This window comes from Balaenoptera musculus, chromosome 2, assembly GCF_009873245.2.
Source record: "Balaenoptera musculus isolate JJ_BM4_2016_0621 chromosome 2, mBalMus1.pri.v3, whole genome shotgun sequence".
NCBI classification, from domain to species: domain Eukaryota; kingdom Metazoa; phylum Chordata; class Mammalia; order Artiodactyla; family Balaenopteridae; genus Balaenoptera; species Balaenoptera musculus.
Window position 1 is genome coordinate 14,419,555 of NC_045786.1, and position 18,206 is coordinate 14,437,760.

At 37.0% G+C, this 18,206-nt stretch overlaps 1 protein-coding gene across 13 annotated transcripts in view; it reads left to right on the forward strand.

The window, feature by feature from the left end:
* The window catches only part of NEBL (nebulette), a 336,029-nt gene that overhangs the window by 220,719 nt on the left and 97,104 nt on the right, over positions 1-18,206 (forward strand). For 9 of the 13 annotated variants that reach the window (XM_036842823.1, XM_036842834.1, XM_036842825.1 and 6 more), the window contains exons 1-4: positions 8,120-8,313; positions 8,406-8,477; positions 15,938-16,042; positions 17,981-18,091. The exons of 2 other annotated variants lie outside the window; for them this stretch is intronic. In XM_036842823.1, the coding sequence (XP_036698718.1) occupies positions 8,233-8,313; positions 8,406-8,477; positions 15,938-16,042; positions 17,981-18,091 (369 nt within the window). In that variant the 5' untranslated portion in view covers positions 8,120-8,232. Of the gene's footprint in view, positions 1-8,119; positions 8,314-8,405; positions 8,478-15,937; positions 16,043-17,980; positions 18,092-18,206 lie in introns of those variants that run through there. 2 more of the 13 variants (XM_036842828.1, XM_036842831.1) reach the window with 2 other exon arrangements.

Genomic DNA, 18,206 nt, shown 5'->3' on the forward strand with positions numbered 1-18,206 from the left:
GAATGATTTTGGAAGTAGTTAAAACAACATAGATAGACTTTGCCTGGGAGATGTCACTTTATGAGCAAATCAAAAATAGGCCAAGCATATTGGGGTTTTGAAGAAAAATTTTGCACACACAACTTAAGACAAAAAAGATGGATGGGGAAAACCACCTGTAGATATAACTAGTGTACAAAAGAACAGAAAATTGATATCTACAAAATTATTTGAACATTGATAAAAACTTCTAAAAACATGCTGCTACATTTTTGAAAATGCAGCTTTTGTTTTTTATTTATTTTTAATTTTTAAAATTGAAGTATAGCTGATTTACAATGTTGTTAGAAAATGCAGGTTTTATAAGTCCAATAAATTTATCATACTATAAAAAATATGTATTTTTAACTGACTATACTAGTGAATGTTGACTATCACATGTATATTTAGTATCTGAAATATACCGGAGATGCAAAGCCTAGTACAACACATGATATAAAGTAGATGCTCAATAAATATTTAATGAATGAATATGTGATTGAAATAGGAGAGGGTAGAGATTTTTGTTGGTGTTATTCATTGATTATCTGAAGAGATTAAAATTAAAATAGTGCCTAGCCCATAGAAAGCACCCAAGAAATATTTGTGAAATGAATGAATGAAGTTAGACACACACACACATTAAATCATAAAGAAGATAAAGTCCTCAGAGAGAAATTACCACCAATATACATTAAACTAGTTCTCACTATTCAAAGAGTACCAATTATTTTAAAACATCACTAAATTTATAGCTGTTTTAACGATACATTTACTTTAATAATGGTCTTATTTTGATAGTATCTTATATTTTGAGTTACACATGAAGAAACTCCATGGAAACAATTGGAACAAAACTCAGGAATTAGTGCTTCAAAAGTTCCAAACTTGTGAAGGTCAGTTGTGTTGTTTTCCTTGGCTTAACTGATATTGAAATCATGACTTCAAGATAGAAATACTTAGCGAATTTAGGTGTAGTAATTGGATGCTTAAGGTTCAAGTAGAAATATCAATAATGCTTATTTAGTAAAAAGTAGAAGAAAATAGGTGCGTTTTAATAATTAAACTGTAATTGTAGCATCGTAGAAGTGTGAAATTTATATCATAAACACATTTAACATAATTTCCATTTATTTGCGGGGATATATAATACAAATATATTTCCCTTGAATATTTTTCTTCATTAGACTGATAAAATTGGGAATAATTTCTTCACTATGAGTTTTCATAAAGTCCAGGTAAGAGGAGTATTTCAATTGGCTAATGATAAAATGCAGGGGTAAAAATTAAATTCAAGGCAAATGAAGGGAATAGAGTAGGTGTAAAGCAGATGTTTTTGCAGTTAATTGACCAGGAACCGTGTTATTCGTAAAGGTTCATGGCTCAAACCCGCTTAGGCTTATTGTGTTAGGAAAAGTGGTTTCCATACATTTACTTCAGGGAGCTCTCCCTGCTGCCCTCATCTCTGCCCATTGTATGCTCCAGTGACACTGAACTCTTGGTTCCTCCAAATCTTGTCTCTGGGTCTTTGCAAATGTTTTTTGGATGTCGTCCCTACACCCCATTTCTTTGCCTAATTCCGGCTTAAATATTCTCTCTAGAGGGAGATCTGCCCATTCCTTGGTTCCTGCTAAATCTTCTTGTTATGAGCTCATGTAACTCCCTACTTGCATTTTAGAGACGCTGTTAAACTTTCTCCAAAAAGGGCTGAATTGTTGAGTTTCACATATGTTTACATAAGTTATTGTTCTAATGGCTGTTTTCAATATGCTCTTCAACTCCAAAGCCTTTCCCTTTTTCCTTGACTATAAGAACTTCCTCATTATTTCCACATTTTAATATATGGTTCTTCCCGTCTGGAAACATGACAGAAACAGCTTTTCTCCATAAATGACTAGGAAATTATTTACTGCGTTTTCATAAAATTCATAAATCATGTAAGCAGGACATGTTATGAATTAATTGGTAGAACATCTATCTCTGAAGGGTTAAAGAATTGCCAACACTGATCAAGCCTGCTCTCTCTGGCTCTTGATACGGCGTTGACAGCCAAGCAAAGAGCTTCTTCAATAAATCCACTCTCATATTCAAGTTTTTCCAGATGTGAGAAGTAATTAAGTCTTTGCATTTATTGAAGCCTTGTACGCTTTTCAAGAGGGAACTGGCAGCTGTGATGAATTAACTCTGCCTGAGTGCATGTGTGTGTTGTGTGTGTGTTTTGCGTGTGAATGTACATATATACAAGCACACATGTGGCATTTGCCAGTAGTCAAATGAGATCAGACCTTTTAAAAACAAAACAAAACAAAACAAAACAAAAAGCTCATTTTCATAAACACCAAAAATTTTTACAGCTATATCTCACAATTGAGAGACTAGGGCTTTATCCAGTAATACCTTCTCAATTTCTGCTTTTGCTGAATGTTAAAGAGAAGAAATGAAATCATTTGCATCCGTTAAAGGATTTTCTTAAGAAAAGGTGAAATCATGATACTCGTAAAGCATAAAAGGAACACATTTCAAAGATTTTAACTCATTAATTAAAGAGGCCACCAGTAAGATGTTACAGTTGGTTCAAAGTTGAATTTGAAGAACCAAAATGTAAATGAGTAATAAGGAATTCGGAATTGAATTTACAGGTAGATACAAAAGGGTCTATCAACAAGCCAATAATCAATTGCTTTTCCCCAGGACACAATTAATTTGCATTTGTATGGCTAAAGCATCATTAACATTGTTATCAGTTTTCAACAATTTAGGGTGTGGTAAAGTAGTTCAAAGACAGAGAAAGGCCAAATTAGCCAGAAGGTAACACTAGATAAGACATGGTGTAATTTTTTGTGTGTGTCAGTTTCAAAGTCTTTCACAATTTTTCCTGCCACATCTCACACAGAACTTCAGGAAAGGGATACTTTTTGGGATAGCCAAGCTGTTTTTTCGTGCTTGAGCCTTTGGTTCTGATTACAAGCCACACAGAGGCCATTCAAACCTTGGACTTCTCTCAGTGGGAAGGATTGCGGAAGTGTTTATGGTTTTAGCTTTGTTGTTATTAAATTGGAACAAATATCTCAAGTAAGCAGCAAATTAAACCAAAGTCTTTCAGTTCACTTGGTGGTTATGTTAATGTAGACTCTGAGTAAGAGGACTTTGTTTTCCCCTGTCAATATGCTTAGAAGAATAGGTGTTTTACATTTTGGCATCCCAGCCACCTCCAACCTGAAAATTGTTGAGCCAAAAATTATTTTTGGTTTCTTGTTCTTCTCCAACACCAGTCTAGATGTGTGGCTTTCGTTTGTGAGTAGGATCTGTATTTGTGAAAATAGGAGCATGAATATAGAAAAACACGAATAAATCTTATTTTAATAGCAAAGTTGGTAATGGTGACAGTTATTCAGGTTGTTTTGTATTCTTTTGATTTCTAATTAACAAACACTAATGAAGTAGCCATTAAGAAGGAGAAGATAGGCTTAATGAATGTGAATTGTAAAAGTAGATTGGGCTAATAATAAGCAGAACTCTTCTCTTTTATAAAGAAGACAAAATGCCCTAGAGAGCTTACATTTCTTGTTTTAAAAAACAATTTCTCTCCCTCATCTATTAGTAAAGTTCTCTTTTGGATAGATGCCAAACGATGAAGAAATACATGAGGCAAAAGTAAAATAACCAGGGATTTAACTGAGAAGCAAGAACCTTTTGGGGATAGTCATAAAAAAAACCCAGGCAACTAAAAATGAGTACATGAAAAGACTGCCAAGGCAGGCAAACAAGTCAGATGAACTAATTTCTCTCTCATCTACCATTTAGGGGGAATATTTTTTAATAGGAAATGTTGAATTAATTTTCAAAGTGGAAATATTCAGTTTATCTCTGTAAATGTTCCTTCACGCAGAGCTGAATCTCAATCTATTTCAGTTGTTGAATATGGATTTTCATTTGCAGGTCACTTCATCACCATGTTGGGGAAGAACACATTTTCTATCACTGTAGAGAAAAGAAAGGAGAAAGAAGTGAAATAAGTATGAAACATTTCTCAAAATCCAAGAGATTCTTGTTGTATGTGACCTTAAGAACATGAAGACAGTCAAACTTTGGCCAGGGGCTGTGTCCCCAGAGACCTGAATTACCCCTAGGACCTGGCAGTTGTTACAGAAATACATTTGGTTACATATAAACATCAAACTATAAAAAGATGGAAGACTTCTGTATTACAAATACACAAGTTAGCTCTTATCTTCGGGCTTTTATGCTGCATGAGGCCCTCCTGGCCTTTATTTTTTTATTTATATTTTTTAAAAGATTTTTTAAAAATTTGATGTGGACCATTTTTAAAGCCTCTATTGAATTTGTTACAATATTGCTTCATTTTATGTTTTGGTTTTTTGGCCCTGAGGCATGTGGGATCTTAGCTCCCCGACCAGGGCTCAAACCCACACCCCCTGCATTGGAAGGCGAAGTCTTAACTACTGGGCAGGCAGCGAAGTCCCCCTCCTGGCCTTTAAAAACATATTGATGGTATAGAATATACCCTTTCAAATGAGAAGATCCTTTCATACCAAGTACTTTCCCTGGAACTGTGTACCTTTATTCTATAGTTGAAAACTCTTTTGTTTGTTGAAAACTCTTTTGTTTGTAAGGGGCTTTCCTAGTTTTTAGGTGCTTTCCTTGTATTAACTTATGGCAATTCAGTTTTTCTGCTCAATGATGGAGAATTAGAGGCAGAGAGGGATTAAATAATTTGCCCTAGAGGGTGTGGGCGAGCCAGACCTGGAAGTAGGGGGTCTAGCTGTAGGTAATGTGATTCCCACCTTGGTCTCATTCTCAACCAGGGCATGGGTAGAGTACGAAAGTAAAAAATAGACAACATAAATGAAATGCTCAGTAAGTGAAAGGGATTAGCAACTACACAGATATTCCCTTTTGGGGCACCCCAAGATGCAAATATGTATTAAAGTACAACATTTAACATGGTTTAAAAAAAAAAAGAGGATAATGGGGGAATTTTGAAACATGATAGCTATCCACGAAGAACACTTTCTTCATATTCCCTAAGTTCCATTTTGGAGCTATTGACAAGAGAGCATTGCTGTGATTAAGTTCAGGGCTTAAAATATTGTAGAGAAAACTTTATGTGAATTTTATATTATACCTACAGGTGAAAAGAAAAAAGATGTATTCAATCAAAAGTAATAATGTATCTAGCTTGCCAAACACTCCATTAAGGAGTTCCTCCAGCAAATCTCGAATGATGGTTTTTTAGAACAATTCCTATCTCATTTTAGCACAAAGTATATTTTACTCACCATTGCATCTCTAACATCCAGCACAGTGCCTGGCATAACCACCCACGTTTCTTTGAATGAATGAACCTAGGGCTCTAGTTAAATTCTGGTCCTAGTGCTCCACTGAGTAACTTTGTGAATAAGACAAATAATTAATTTCTCTTGACCTCAATTTTGTCCTCTGTGAAAGAGGAGGCTTTAGTAGGATTGATTTCTTAAGGACCCCTGTAGCTTTAAAATTCTGATTCTAAAATCTCAAATGGAAAATTCGTGTTCACATTGTATATGGTGTTTGTTTTTGCTTTCAAAACTTTTGTGCATAGTCTCAACAGATCATTTTCTTCCAGCACAGTGGAGAGACAATAAGAATTTATTGTATGATGGGAAATGAGAAAAATAGCAGCCACTGAAGTCTGACGCAGGTAATTCACCACGGGGAATAGATGTCACCACGAGCATCGCAGGTACTGTCACCTCAGACACTAGCCAGGCAGTGCCTCTTAGGCAGCTTTGGCAAGATTTTCTCCCTACGCTTTTAGAAGTTTGCAAGAAAAGCTTATAGAAAATGCTCTTTTCCCTATTTCCCAATAAAGATAATGTAATAGAGCTTCTATGGAATATTAGAAGAGTCTTTTGGCAAAGGACTTGAGGGAAACAAGCAGAGTCTACACATTCTGCTCCTTTATGGAACGAATATAATGTACAGAGAATTTCCTTGTAGAATTCTCTACATAGGCATGACATGACTATGATTTTAAAGTTAAGGTTTCCAGTTTCGGCACCCTCGGGGCATTTCTTCTTGGCATTTTGCCGGTAAGCAGGATATGTGATGCCATTAAGTTAGCCTGTATTAAAAGTCATTTCATGAAACAATCAACTACTATTATAGAACACAACGTTGTTTCAGAATAAAACGATGTTTCCCCAAGTAATATTTCACAGAAGAATGTTAGTTTTCTAGAGTATCAGATGTCAATAAAAAAATAGGTAAGTAGGTAGGTATGTAAGTAGGTAGGTAGATAGGTTAGATTAGATGAGATGAATAGGTTTCATATTTGGGAAATGCTGGGTTAAGCAAACCTAATAGTTTTCTTGGTTGTGGGTCTTCTTAGAGCTTCTAATGTGTCATTGTGCCATGTGGATCTCTAAGTGGCAGGGGGAGAGATTAGTATATAGGTTTCCCCAAACATGTTTGTTGAAGAAACCCCCTTTTCTGTTCCGAGTATTCTGTGGAACTTTAGCTTCATAGAACACAATTTGAGAAATAATCTATACATGATGACTGTATAGAATTTTTTTCTTTTTGGAATTTTTAGGCAAGGCCAAGGTAATTTTAAAAATTTAAAACTAAATATGATATCAAGAGAAAACAGTATTATACTTGTCTACCTAGAATGATGTATTTTTTGATTAAAGTTATATTTTATATCATTAGTTTCATTATTCACCCTAGGGTATTTTTTTTTAAAAAACAATCATTTTGCTGTACACCTGAAACTAACACTTTTTAAAAAAAATTTTTATTTATTTATTTATGGCTGTGTTGGGTCTTTGTTTCTGTGCGAGGGCTTTCTCCAGTTGCGGCAAGTGGGGGCCACTCTTCATCGCGGTGCGCGGGCCTCTCACTGTCGCGGCCTCTCTCATTGCGGAGCACAGGCTCCAGACGCGCAGGCTCAGTAACTGTGGCTCACGGGCCCAGTTGCTCCGCGGCATGTGGGATCTTCCTAGACCAGGGCTCGAACCCGTGCCCCCTGCATTGGCAGGCAGATTCTCAACCACTGCGCCACCAGGGAAGCCCAACCCTAGGGTATTTTTTTATTATGTCCCACACTGATATGCTATGGCTTTATAAATATTAATTTATCCTAGGATTTAAATAACCAAATTTGATAAATTGAGCTGTATAGTCTTAGAATTACCTCAACTGACATTAAAGGATTAGTTTTGAGAAATATATTTTAAATTATATAACATATACCCCATTATAAATATTGTTATAGTTTATTTTTCCAAACATTTCCAAGCATGTATTACACATTGAGAAATATACAAATAACTAGTGGATTTGTAAAAATTGACACAATGGGCAGAATTGAAAAAGGGTAATTATTATTTTATGAAACGATATTTCTAGAATTCTTAAATGATATATCAGCTTATGTTAGCTGCAGCTTCTCATGTTTAATGATGTTTACAATTAAAATAATACAATAGCAATATAAGATTAACAGTCATAATTAACTCAGAATAGATCCTTTGAAGTGGTTCAAAGGGTTTTTCATAATAAATTACTAGCCTTTAATCAGTTAATATAAAGTATTTTTTTTTAGACTGGAGAAGTACATATATGTCTCATAAAAAATTTAATTTAGGTTAATGAAATGAGTTTGAATGATCCAGATTCACCATACCAAATCCGGGATATGTCTGACATTCCAGTGAAAGCTTTATTTAGATGGAGTTGAGGAATCTGTGAGATAATAGGCTTTGCACTGTGCTATCTTGAGTGTTACAGCTGAGTGGTTCACCCAGAATCTTTAAGTCTTTTTCAAATGATTTTATGAATGAATTGAATTCATGAAATATTAGTAAGTTGTCTCTTTTGGATTTCTTAACCAGTTTAGAGAATGTTGACTTTAAACGTTCTCAAAATTGAATTTTGCCTGTTAAAATATTATTTCCGCTTATGAGGCTAGCTCTGGCCGACCTCAGTGATGCTGTTCCATCCACTCACACCCCGCTGTGATAAGGAGGATGAAGTGTGAGCTAAATAGGGAAGAGGCCTGGGCACGGTCATTTTTGCCAGAACACAGAGACGCCAAGACCTCAAGGTGCTGTAGTATAGAAAAAGGTGCTGCACTAGTGAATTAAAAAAAAAAAAAAAAAAAAAATATATATATATATATATACACACACATATATAGAAAGAGTAGAAATGAGGGTCCCTGTATTTGAGGATGTAAAAGATGAAACTGAAGAAGAAAAAACAGGGGAAGAAGAAAATGAAGAAGACAAGGTGGGTGAGAAGGCATTGCTGAAGAACAGTATTTGTTCCTCGAGGTCGATGATTAGAAAAATGTTTCCTTTTCTTTTTTTTTTTCCGGGCAGGTGTTCTTTAAGCCTGTTATTGAAGACCTGAGCATGGAATTGGCCAGAAAACGCACCGAACTCATTAGTGATGTAAGTGGCTTAAGTAATTTTTGTCTGATTTTGCATTGCACGTGTGGCACTATTATGTCATGGAATCAGAGAGCTGAGGGGAAAACCCTGAAATCATTTATTTAAAACACTGTGATTTTCCAGATCATGGAAATAAGTCCAGATATTTTAGGTGATTTTCCCAAGGTCTCCCAGACAGAGAATTTCTGTGGGGACAGGTCTCCGTGTTGTTTAGCCAGAATCTTGTCCCTTCTTGAATTTCACTGTCACTCTGGCGTGAAATCACAAAGCATCGAATTTCAGAACACACTCCACTGAGAACCCAAAGCTTTTTTGCAATTTGTATAATGATGTAATTTGTTTTGAGAGGATCTCTATCTAAATGAATGATTTTTAGCATTTTGGGGAACTTTTTTGGAATCTGATGAATTCAGTATTTTTCTAAACCAGAATCATGCATATATACCTGCATATAACACTTATTAACAATTTAGGATTCACGGATTACTGAACTGTGTGTTGAGAACCCTGAACTATATGATGATGATGGATATTAGTGAAAGGAGCATTTTTGTTGCGACTTTTTTCATTAACTGGGATCGGTTTATGTTATATTTCAAGGGAATCCTAGAATTATGGAATTAATTCATATGTATATATCTGTATATTTGTCTGTCTACCTACCTATCTATAGTAAATATGTAAACTAGAATTACAGCAGCACAGGGAAATGTATTCTTCACTCGGGATGAGAATTTAGATGATCCTCATCAGAACAGTTGTAGGAAAGTCGCCGGTACACAGGAAAGATGGCTCGTGAAGCGTGAGCGGGTGCCTGTCTTATTTAGAGAGGGGAGCAGAGAACTGGTTGTTTCTGTTGTTGTTAAGCAAAGTGATTAGAATATTTTACAAACGTTTGTTTGCGGAGGAAGTCAATCCATGTGCCGGTCTGTTCTCTGAAGTCAACCTGCCTGAGTCAGTGTAACAGTAACCCTGGGCAGGCTGGCTGGGCTCAGTTCCTCAAGGGCAGCATTTCTAACAGTAAGATTAAGAAATCGTAACACATCTGAAGTGTTTAGTAAACACAAAGTGTTAGTAAATTGTCTGGAACATTGTGAGTACTCAAGAGATGCTAGCTGTTATTAACTACTGCCTCTGCAAATTAATTTTGTATCTGTCCAATCACATTTTATATATGATTCTGTATTCCCTTCTGGTTTGTCAGAAAGAGCCAAAGGATGGTGGGAATCAGACCCCTTCCTGTATACTTGACATGCAATGTAACCAAATTTTAAATTGAGTATTTCTTTGTGCCATTGCTTAATAATAGTCACAAGCTAATGTATGTAAAAGTTCTTTGTAAACTGTAATAATAATGAAATGATAATGACAACAACAATGATAATAATATCAGCAACAGTTAGGATTTATTGAGTACTATGTGCCAGGCATTGCAACTTGTGAGATAGGTTCTCTTGTTTTCCCATTTTAGAGGTGAAGAAAAGAAGGCTTAGAGAGGTTAAGTAACCTCCTTGGGTCACACAGTTAAGCAGTGGGGAGTAGGACTTGAACACAGAGCCCTCTCTCTTAGCCAGTTTGCCGTGTTATCTCTCACTGTAGCTTTCATGCAGTTTACCTTAGCTTTATCATTATGTATTACACAAATATTAGTGATAGTAATGTGACCATTTAAAACCTTAAGGTCCATAACTCTGGAGATAGTACCTCTTCCGGTGTTGTTATGTTTTGTTTGAAGTGTATTTGTGGCTGAGCTAAATTATATTATATAAACCATTAAACTAAAGTGGCAACTTTAGTTAGTAGGTGATTTTGTTGGAGTTGTTTTGGATAAGAGCGTTTCTCAGTGACTTCAGTCTTGTGGTGAGGGGCGATGGCCTTTACCGTTTTGCCAAAGCGAAAGCCGTTATTCCACTCTCATGCAAGTGAAATCAAGTGTGTGGGAGTAATTTCTGTTTAGTATAGGTTTATATTGCAATGCAGAATGCCTGTACTACTTAAATATTTAGATCATATTGCTGTGATATCTCGTTTATATCTGTGTACATGTTTACATTTTATTTCCAAAGAGAATTCCATACTTATTAAGATACTGGTTTAATTTTTGGAATTTTTATATCTACCAGTGAACAGTCTGAACAATGACTTTGTTTCTAAAAAAATGAAAAGAAGAGTTTGTACAGTCATTTGAAAATCAGATTTTAATTTACCCTTTCTGGAAGGGCTTCACGTATTGGACTAAATCAAATTTCTGGTTTTTTAGAAGTGTGGTTAAATAATATTATCAAGTAATAACTTGCTCATTCACTCTTGGTGTCATGAATGTTTTTATATGGAGCCGATGAACTTAAATTTGAAGTGCTTTTCTCTGTTGTGTTGTCTGCATGTCTAGATGGTTGTCTAAAATGTATATTTGAAATTGCATCAATACGGAGCTAAAAACAAATATAAAAAAGGACGAATTGAGTTAGATTGGAGTTCCAGTCAAGACTTTATTACGTCTCTGATAGTGCCCATCTGTTCGTGCTCACATTTAATTTAGTCCACCAGTCTCTGCCCAGGTGTCAATCTTAAAGACAAAGCTTCAAGGACTTTAGTTTTGTTTTATAATCCTTTATATCCCAAGGAGGAATCCATGTGTTTACCTGAGCCTTTTTGTTTGTTTGAAGGCAATCTGTTCGCAGCCTGTCACCATGTGAATTTGGTGTTTTGTTTCCTGCTTTGTAGAGTCCTACATCTTGAAGCTTTAGGAAGCAGACTCACATTTTCTTGATCAAATCACACAGCTAGTGAGCCACTGACCTGGAATTTGGAACAAGGTCTGTCTGATTCCTAAGCCTTGGCCACCACGATGTCCTTTCTCTGCTGCTGTGTGCCAGGCACTCCACGTGCAATATTGTATTTCATGCCACAGCAAGCTAGTGCCATAGGTCCTGTGAGCCTCAGTTCAGAGGTGGTGAAACCCAACACTGAGCAGCTTGTCTACGGCCACCTGGCTACTCAGGGGTGGGGACAAGATTCAGGTTTAGGTCTGGCCTGGCCGGTAGCCCCTCGCTACTCTGCTCCATTTTTCAGATGAGAAGGGTAGTTTTATGGGTTTCTCTTCATGGAGCAGTCTCTCTACATCCCCTTCATTATCATTCTAGTCATCCCTCTTTGGAGCTCTTTTAGCTTTCATGTGTCTTTATGGGGATGTAATAACCAGAACTGTGCACAGAAGGCCAGATGTGGGGGGCTGTGATCATGAGTGGGGAAGGATGATATTTCTGCCCCCTTTGTGATGATACGTAGTGTTTCTTGGACTTAGGGCTGCAGAAAGCTGTCAGATCAACCCCAGTAAGGGCATCATGCTCAGCCATTTTCAGTCCTAGTTTTTGACTTGTAGCTGACCACGTAGGGCCCATCCCCTTTTAATAGTTTGAATGATTTTTCCCTAGCTAGTGATGTAATCTGTAGTTTTCCGCCCTCTCGCACGGCCCTTTGAGAGCTTCCGCGGTTCATCTCTTTCGGTTTACCATTTCCCTCTCCATGAGAGCGTGGGGTCATCAGCAGACCCGCAGACTTCGCTGTAGCATGCCCCTGCCAGGTAATTTATTAAAATGTGAAATAAGAATGGCCTGGCAGTACGTCCTGGGAGGGCTGCACTGTTTAGAATTCTCCATAGAAAGAAATGTCTGTTTTTCAGATCAGGTGGCTTCATTTTGGGGATCAGTATGAGGAATTTTTCAAAAAAATTTTGTTTTGCCTCGCCTAGTTTCAGCTTTGCACATGCTCTGCCCATGTTGTGGGGTTTCCCTCTGCATAACTCACTTCCCAGTCTTGAAAGACACCTGGTCCTCTGAGGCAGCCTTTTTTATTTTTCTGTTAACCATGTAATGCTTTTTATTTCCCCAGATATCCTTTCTCTGTTGTTTTGTCCTGTTACTCAGCTATCTAATCAATTCTTTGAATAAATCAAACCTACTGACTACATTAAACAGTCAGAATCATGGATCTGGGAGCCTTTTGTCGGGTGGTCATAAAAAATAGTAGGTTAAAAGGGACCCTTTATATGTTTCTTGTAAATTAGGATAAAGAGTCTCTGCAGAGCAAATTAGTCAACATCTGCATGAAGCCTCTGATTCAGTGTTTTGATTCAAACCTTTTCTAGGGTGTTCATTTGCGTGACAGCAGAACGAACATTTTCCAGGCAAGTGAACATTGTTTGTTGTGGGTAAACCCTTCCAGTGCTGAAAACATGGAATTCCGTGGTTACCCCTCCAGAGAAAGCTCCGACGGTGTTAGGAAACCTGAGAGAGCAGCCTTGGCTCCGAGTGCCCCAGTTAACACGCAGGGCAGGAGCCAGAGTTCTGTCTTCTGGGGTTCACTGCATTTAGCCAACGTGGCTCCATTTGTGAAGAGGCTTCCTAGCTCCTTTCGGTTAAGAATGCTTCTAAAAGGAAATGTCCTCTAACATTTCTACATCTGTCATCTACTGTCAGCCATTAGCTGATCTCATAGTAAGTAAAAGAAAGTAGGCTAGGAAGAGGAAGCTCACTCAACTAATTTAACTCTAACTGTAGTTGAGACATGGTGGGATTAATGGGTGAGGTTAAAGCAGAAAGTAAATATTTAGAGCATCTTATTGATCATTAAGTCATCAACTTTGGATTGTGTGTTGGTTGTGAATGCAGGTGGCTGCGGGTTACAGGAAAGTCCCAGCACAGAGGCTTAACAGATGTCTGTTTTTTTCACATATGAATCCTGGAGGTAGGGGGTTCAGTCTTGGTGCAGTGGATGTTATCAGTCTCTCAGGCGCCTTTCCTTCTGCTCTGCCATCATTGGTGTGATGGTTTATTGTCTTATGATGGCATCATTGCGGCTGTTTCCCTGTGGTTGGGGAAGACAAAAGGCGGAAGGGCCAGGGGTCAAAGGGCCATGTCAGCAAGTCTCTCCCTTTATATCAGCTACACCAGTAATAATGCTGGGAAGACTTCCAAGAATGTCTCATGGCCAGAGCTAGGCACTTGTCCTCCCCAGCCAATCACTGGCCAAGGGGAATGAGAAAACCATGCCTAGTTCAGAGCAATTTGTCCTCTGGGGCTGGGGTAGGGGCATGTCTACTCTCATAAATATATTTGAGTTCTACTGTTAGCAAAGAAAGGGATTGGGTAGGCAATCTATCCAATAGGTGGGACCATGGTTGTATTAGGAATTGACTGTCTACTCAGTGATTTTTATTTTACCTAAGACTGAGTATCAGTCATCGATGCAGTACCCTTTCATCCATTTTTTCCTATTCTCCTGGTATAGGAAGGCTACTAATATGTAGTATTCTTTATATAAAAATTTAAGATCATTTACTTATTGTCACTCATATTGTTAAATTCATTAGAAATACGAGTGACAATAAGCATATAATACGTGTGTGTGTGTATCTTTTAAATAAGACCAGAGAAAGGAATGGAGAGCACGTTTAAGACTGAACTATTTGCCTGTATAGGAAAGGAGGTAAATACTTCGCCCTTATCCCGAGTGCCTGTCCTGAGCATTCTGCTTAGGTCAGAGCTTATCAGGAGGCCTGTGGCCATAGCACATACCTCTGCACTGCGGTGAAGAATGTGCATGGGAGAGGGAAGAGATGGTGGCGAAAGATAAAAATAATGAGCCAAACTTAAGCCTAATGATAGGTTATGTTCTCTCACACTTAATTATATAACGGAGATACCTTTTTTTTTTTTCTCCTTATGATCAAAATAGCCTACTATTTATCATACTGCCATTAACGGTTTAATTACTAGTGACTGAGGAGGGTGATTTGCAGAGACCTGAAATTATGGCTAATCTCTGAGAAGAAAAAAAAAAGCAATTTAGTGCTCAGATAAGATAAATATGTTCTAATGTTGATTTCATGAATAAAGCAAATGTTTAATGTGGTCAGCATCTAATATCTGAGTCATAGCTGTGAAATACCACATTTTAAAAGAATGTTACTTAGTATGTTCATGTCTGGTTATACCTCAGGTCAGATAATGCCCCTCAAATGAGGTTTGAATATGGTAAAATCTCTATGTCATGTTAAAGTGTAACATCAGTATTAGTCATGATCTTTAAGAACCAGGTAGGGTATACAATTAAACTTCACTTTTAGGCTGTAATTAGGGAGACCATGTAATTTATCATCTGAACTAGGACATTTTTTTTGGCCTAAGTATTTATAGTTTTGGGTAGATAAACATGACTTTTTTACAGGGTGATACAACTTTTAGCAAATTACCTTCATCCTCTCAACTAGTCGTAAGTTTTGCCTGCTCAGTTTTTAGATTGGATGGCAGTTAGTGTGACAGTGGGATTATTTTAGGTCCCTCTCCATAGTTCCTGACTTCTTTTTGGTTCATGTGTCCGTGTGGGATCTTCCCCCAGATTAATTCTGGCCTCTCCCCAGGGGGAAAGGAGTGACTCCTTTCACTAGTGAGTTGGAGAGAAGAAATGAGCATTGCCCAGCTAAGCCTCTCTGGACTTTGCCTTGCTCCTCTGCCTGCCCACCACAGGGGGCATTCTGCAATGATCTCCACCAGGTGGCAGGCTTTCTGGGTGGGTTCTATGCTTGGGGGTGGGGAGGAGGTTGGGGAGGCCTGTGGGTGCTCATAAATTGGGTAAGTTTGATTTGAGCATAATTAATTAGTAACAGGAAGCCCATTGTGGCCACAATTTAGGCCCCTTCCTCTAAGCCAGCATGTCTAGCTAATGATGCTAGAAGTATTCTCCATTTGTTTAATTTCTGCCTCTTCTTAATTGGTTACATCTGTCCTGATGATGCCTTGTTTTAAACCTAGAGGTAGGCAGCTATGTTTCTGTTTGACTGCACGCTTACCTATTAGGGTCTGTGGCTTAAAAGTAACAATAAACTAGGACAGTTGTACGAGTGAAATGGAGAACATTTAATAATCATGCTGAACAAGCTGGGCAAACAGGACCCACAGTTACTGTGGGTCCAACACACATGATCCTTTTTTTGGTTTGTTTGTTTGTTTGTTTGTTTGTTTTTTACTTTATTTTTAAATTAATTTTTATTGGAGTATAGTTGCTTTACAATGTTGTGTTAGTTTCTGCTGTACAGTAAAGTGACTCAGTTGTACGTATACATCTATCCCCTCTCTTTTGGATTTCCTTCCCATTTAGGTCACCACAGCATTGAGTAGAGTTCCCTGTGCCATACAGTAGGTTCTCATTAGCCGACACACGTGATCCTGGGTGATAACTAGACCCTGGCTTATGTAAAGAGCAGCCTTTTCCCTCCTTTGCCGCATCACCTTTGCTGTTCCGGGCTGGATATCAGTTCATTTGATTTGGCTTGTTTTGAGCATCCTTCCACATTGGAGTATTTACTTCAGAAAACAGATTTTCTCAAGTTAATTCTTCTGTTCAAAAAAGGAGCATTAAAATTGTTTTTCTTTCTCTTCTTATGTAAAATATTCTTTTAGATCCATTATAAAGAAGAGTATAAAAAGTCTAAAGACAAGTGTACATTTGTGACTGACACGCCTATGCTAAAACATGTAAAACATATTGGCGCTTTTATTTCTGAGGTAAGGTATCAAAACTTGCAAAATGGCTTGCACTTTCTTTTTCTATTTGTGTAAGTAAAAGTCTGTGCATGAAAGTTAGACAATAATATTTTTGATAACACCACTGAATGTTGGTAATATCTGTATAATTACATAATTCTGTGCACCATGTCAATTAACTCATGTAAACTGATAAGTTTTATTATTTATGGTTGATGTATTTTATTATATGTCTATTTTGACTCTAACCCTTTCTTATATACATAAAATTACTCTTAAAAAGGGATATTTTTATTCAATAGAAAGTATTGGCAAAAGAGTTTTAGAAGTTCCATTATTTTATTTCTTAACAGACTTATTAGATATAAATGATTCAATATAATTTTGAAAATAAGTGAAACCAGCAGATTCCATAAAGTGTGGTACCTTTGGTAAGTAACTTTAAATCAATTTGAACTATTTTTGAGTAGGATCAGTTCAACAGAGATACCTGTTATGAAACCATAGAGTGAGAAATACACTACATTCATTTTCCAGCTGAAATATCATAGAGTCTTTTTCTGAGAGCATTTAGAACTGCAACTTACGTTGTCTTATAAAGCACAATGTTAACAGTGATTTCTGTGATGAGACACTGCTGGTTTCTGTGAATATATCATTTCAAAGAGATAAACTTGAAAGGAAGATGATTAGATAGTGTTGTAAATGACTGACCTCTAGTGTTTCGTAAGTTATGTTGGAAAAAGATCAACATGATATTCTCGGGATTATTTCTGTCAACATGAAAACATTTTGAAGAAAATTGGTAAATTTTAAGTACCCAAATCCAAAGAGTTATGGGAACGCAAGGCTTACACAGGCTATATGCTCAATAAATCAGCACTCAAATCTAGCTCCAAGTGGGAGTAACAGCAGGGACCTGTGGACAGAGTGGGGAAAACCACGGTTTTGTTTATTTGTGTTAGGTATTAGTTCTCCTGCACAGAGAAAAGGAAGAGGGCAATCTGTTATGTTCCTTTGAACTTAATGTTCCCAAGAGTAAATAGTGAATGAGTGTCTCTCTTTATGAGTAATGATTGAGATCACTGAGAGACAGTGCAGATTGCACATGGGAAGGTGCACAAACAGCAAAAAAGTACCCCCTGCACCCCACCATTGTGGTGGAAGGAGTTAAGAGGACTTGAATAAAGGAATGTTGTCCTTTGCATTCAGGTTCTAGACTGTAAATTCTAATGACTTGTGTTTTCTGGAACGATTTAAATGTCTCATTGTTCTCATATGTTTCTTTGCTGATCAAACATGAAATTGTCAATACACACAAATAGATTTACTTTGAGAAATGTGCATGGGTTTAAACAGAAAAATAGTCATTATTATTTTTTACCAAATTGATTTAAGATTTTTAATTTGAGGTATAATTGACATTTAACATTTTATTAGTTTCAGGTGCACAGTGTACATGATTCGATACTTGTATGCATTCTGAAAGGATCACAGCAATGTCTGGTTACCATCTGTCACCACACAGAGTCACACATCTTATTTCTTTTTTTTCCCTTGTGATGAGAACTTTTAATATCTACTCTCCTAGCAACTTTCAAATGTGCACTACAGTGTTATTAACTATAGTCACCATGCTGGACCTTATGTCCCCATGTATTTATTTTATGACTGGAACTTTGTACCTCTTAACTCCTTTCACCCATTTCCCCCATCACTCAACCCCCCTCTCCCAGTCGTTATTTTCTTGCATGTTTCATTTAAAGGTTTTACCATGATAAATTGGATTTCTTTATCTTTCTTCAAATATGTTCATCAGGTTCAGTATCTAAGATTAAAATGGACTTTATATTTTTTAACTGATTCTGTTTCTGAAGAAAGTACTTTTTTATTCTCTTTCAATATTCACAATAAAAAAAGCTAAGAAATATTTTTTCCCTTTTCTTTCTCCCCGCCCAGGCAAAATACAAAGGCACCATTAAGGCGGACCTTTCCAATTCTCTTTATAAGCAGATGCCAGCCACAATTGACAGTGTCTTTGCAAGAGAAGTTACACAGCTACAGAGTGAGGTGTGGTTTTCCTGAATTATTATACAATTATGTAGACCAAACATATACCTAGTACCAATTGTTTAGCATTTTAAAAAGAGTTGTTTGTCTTAGATATTAAATACGGAGTGAGAAG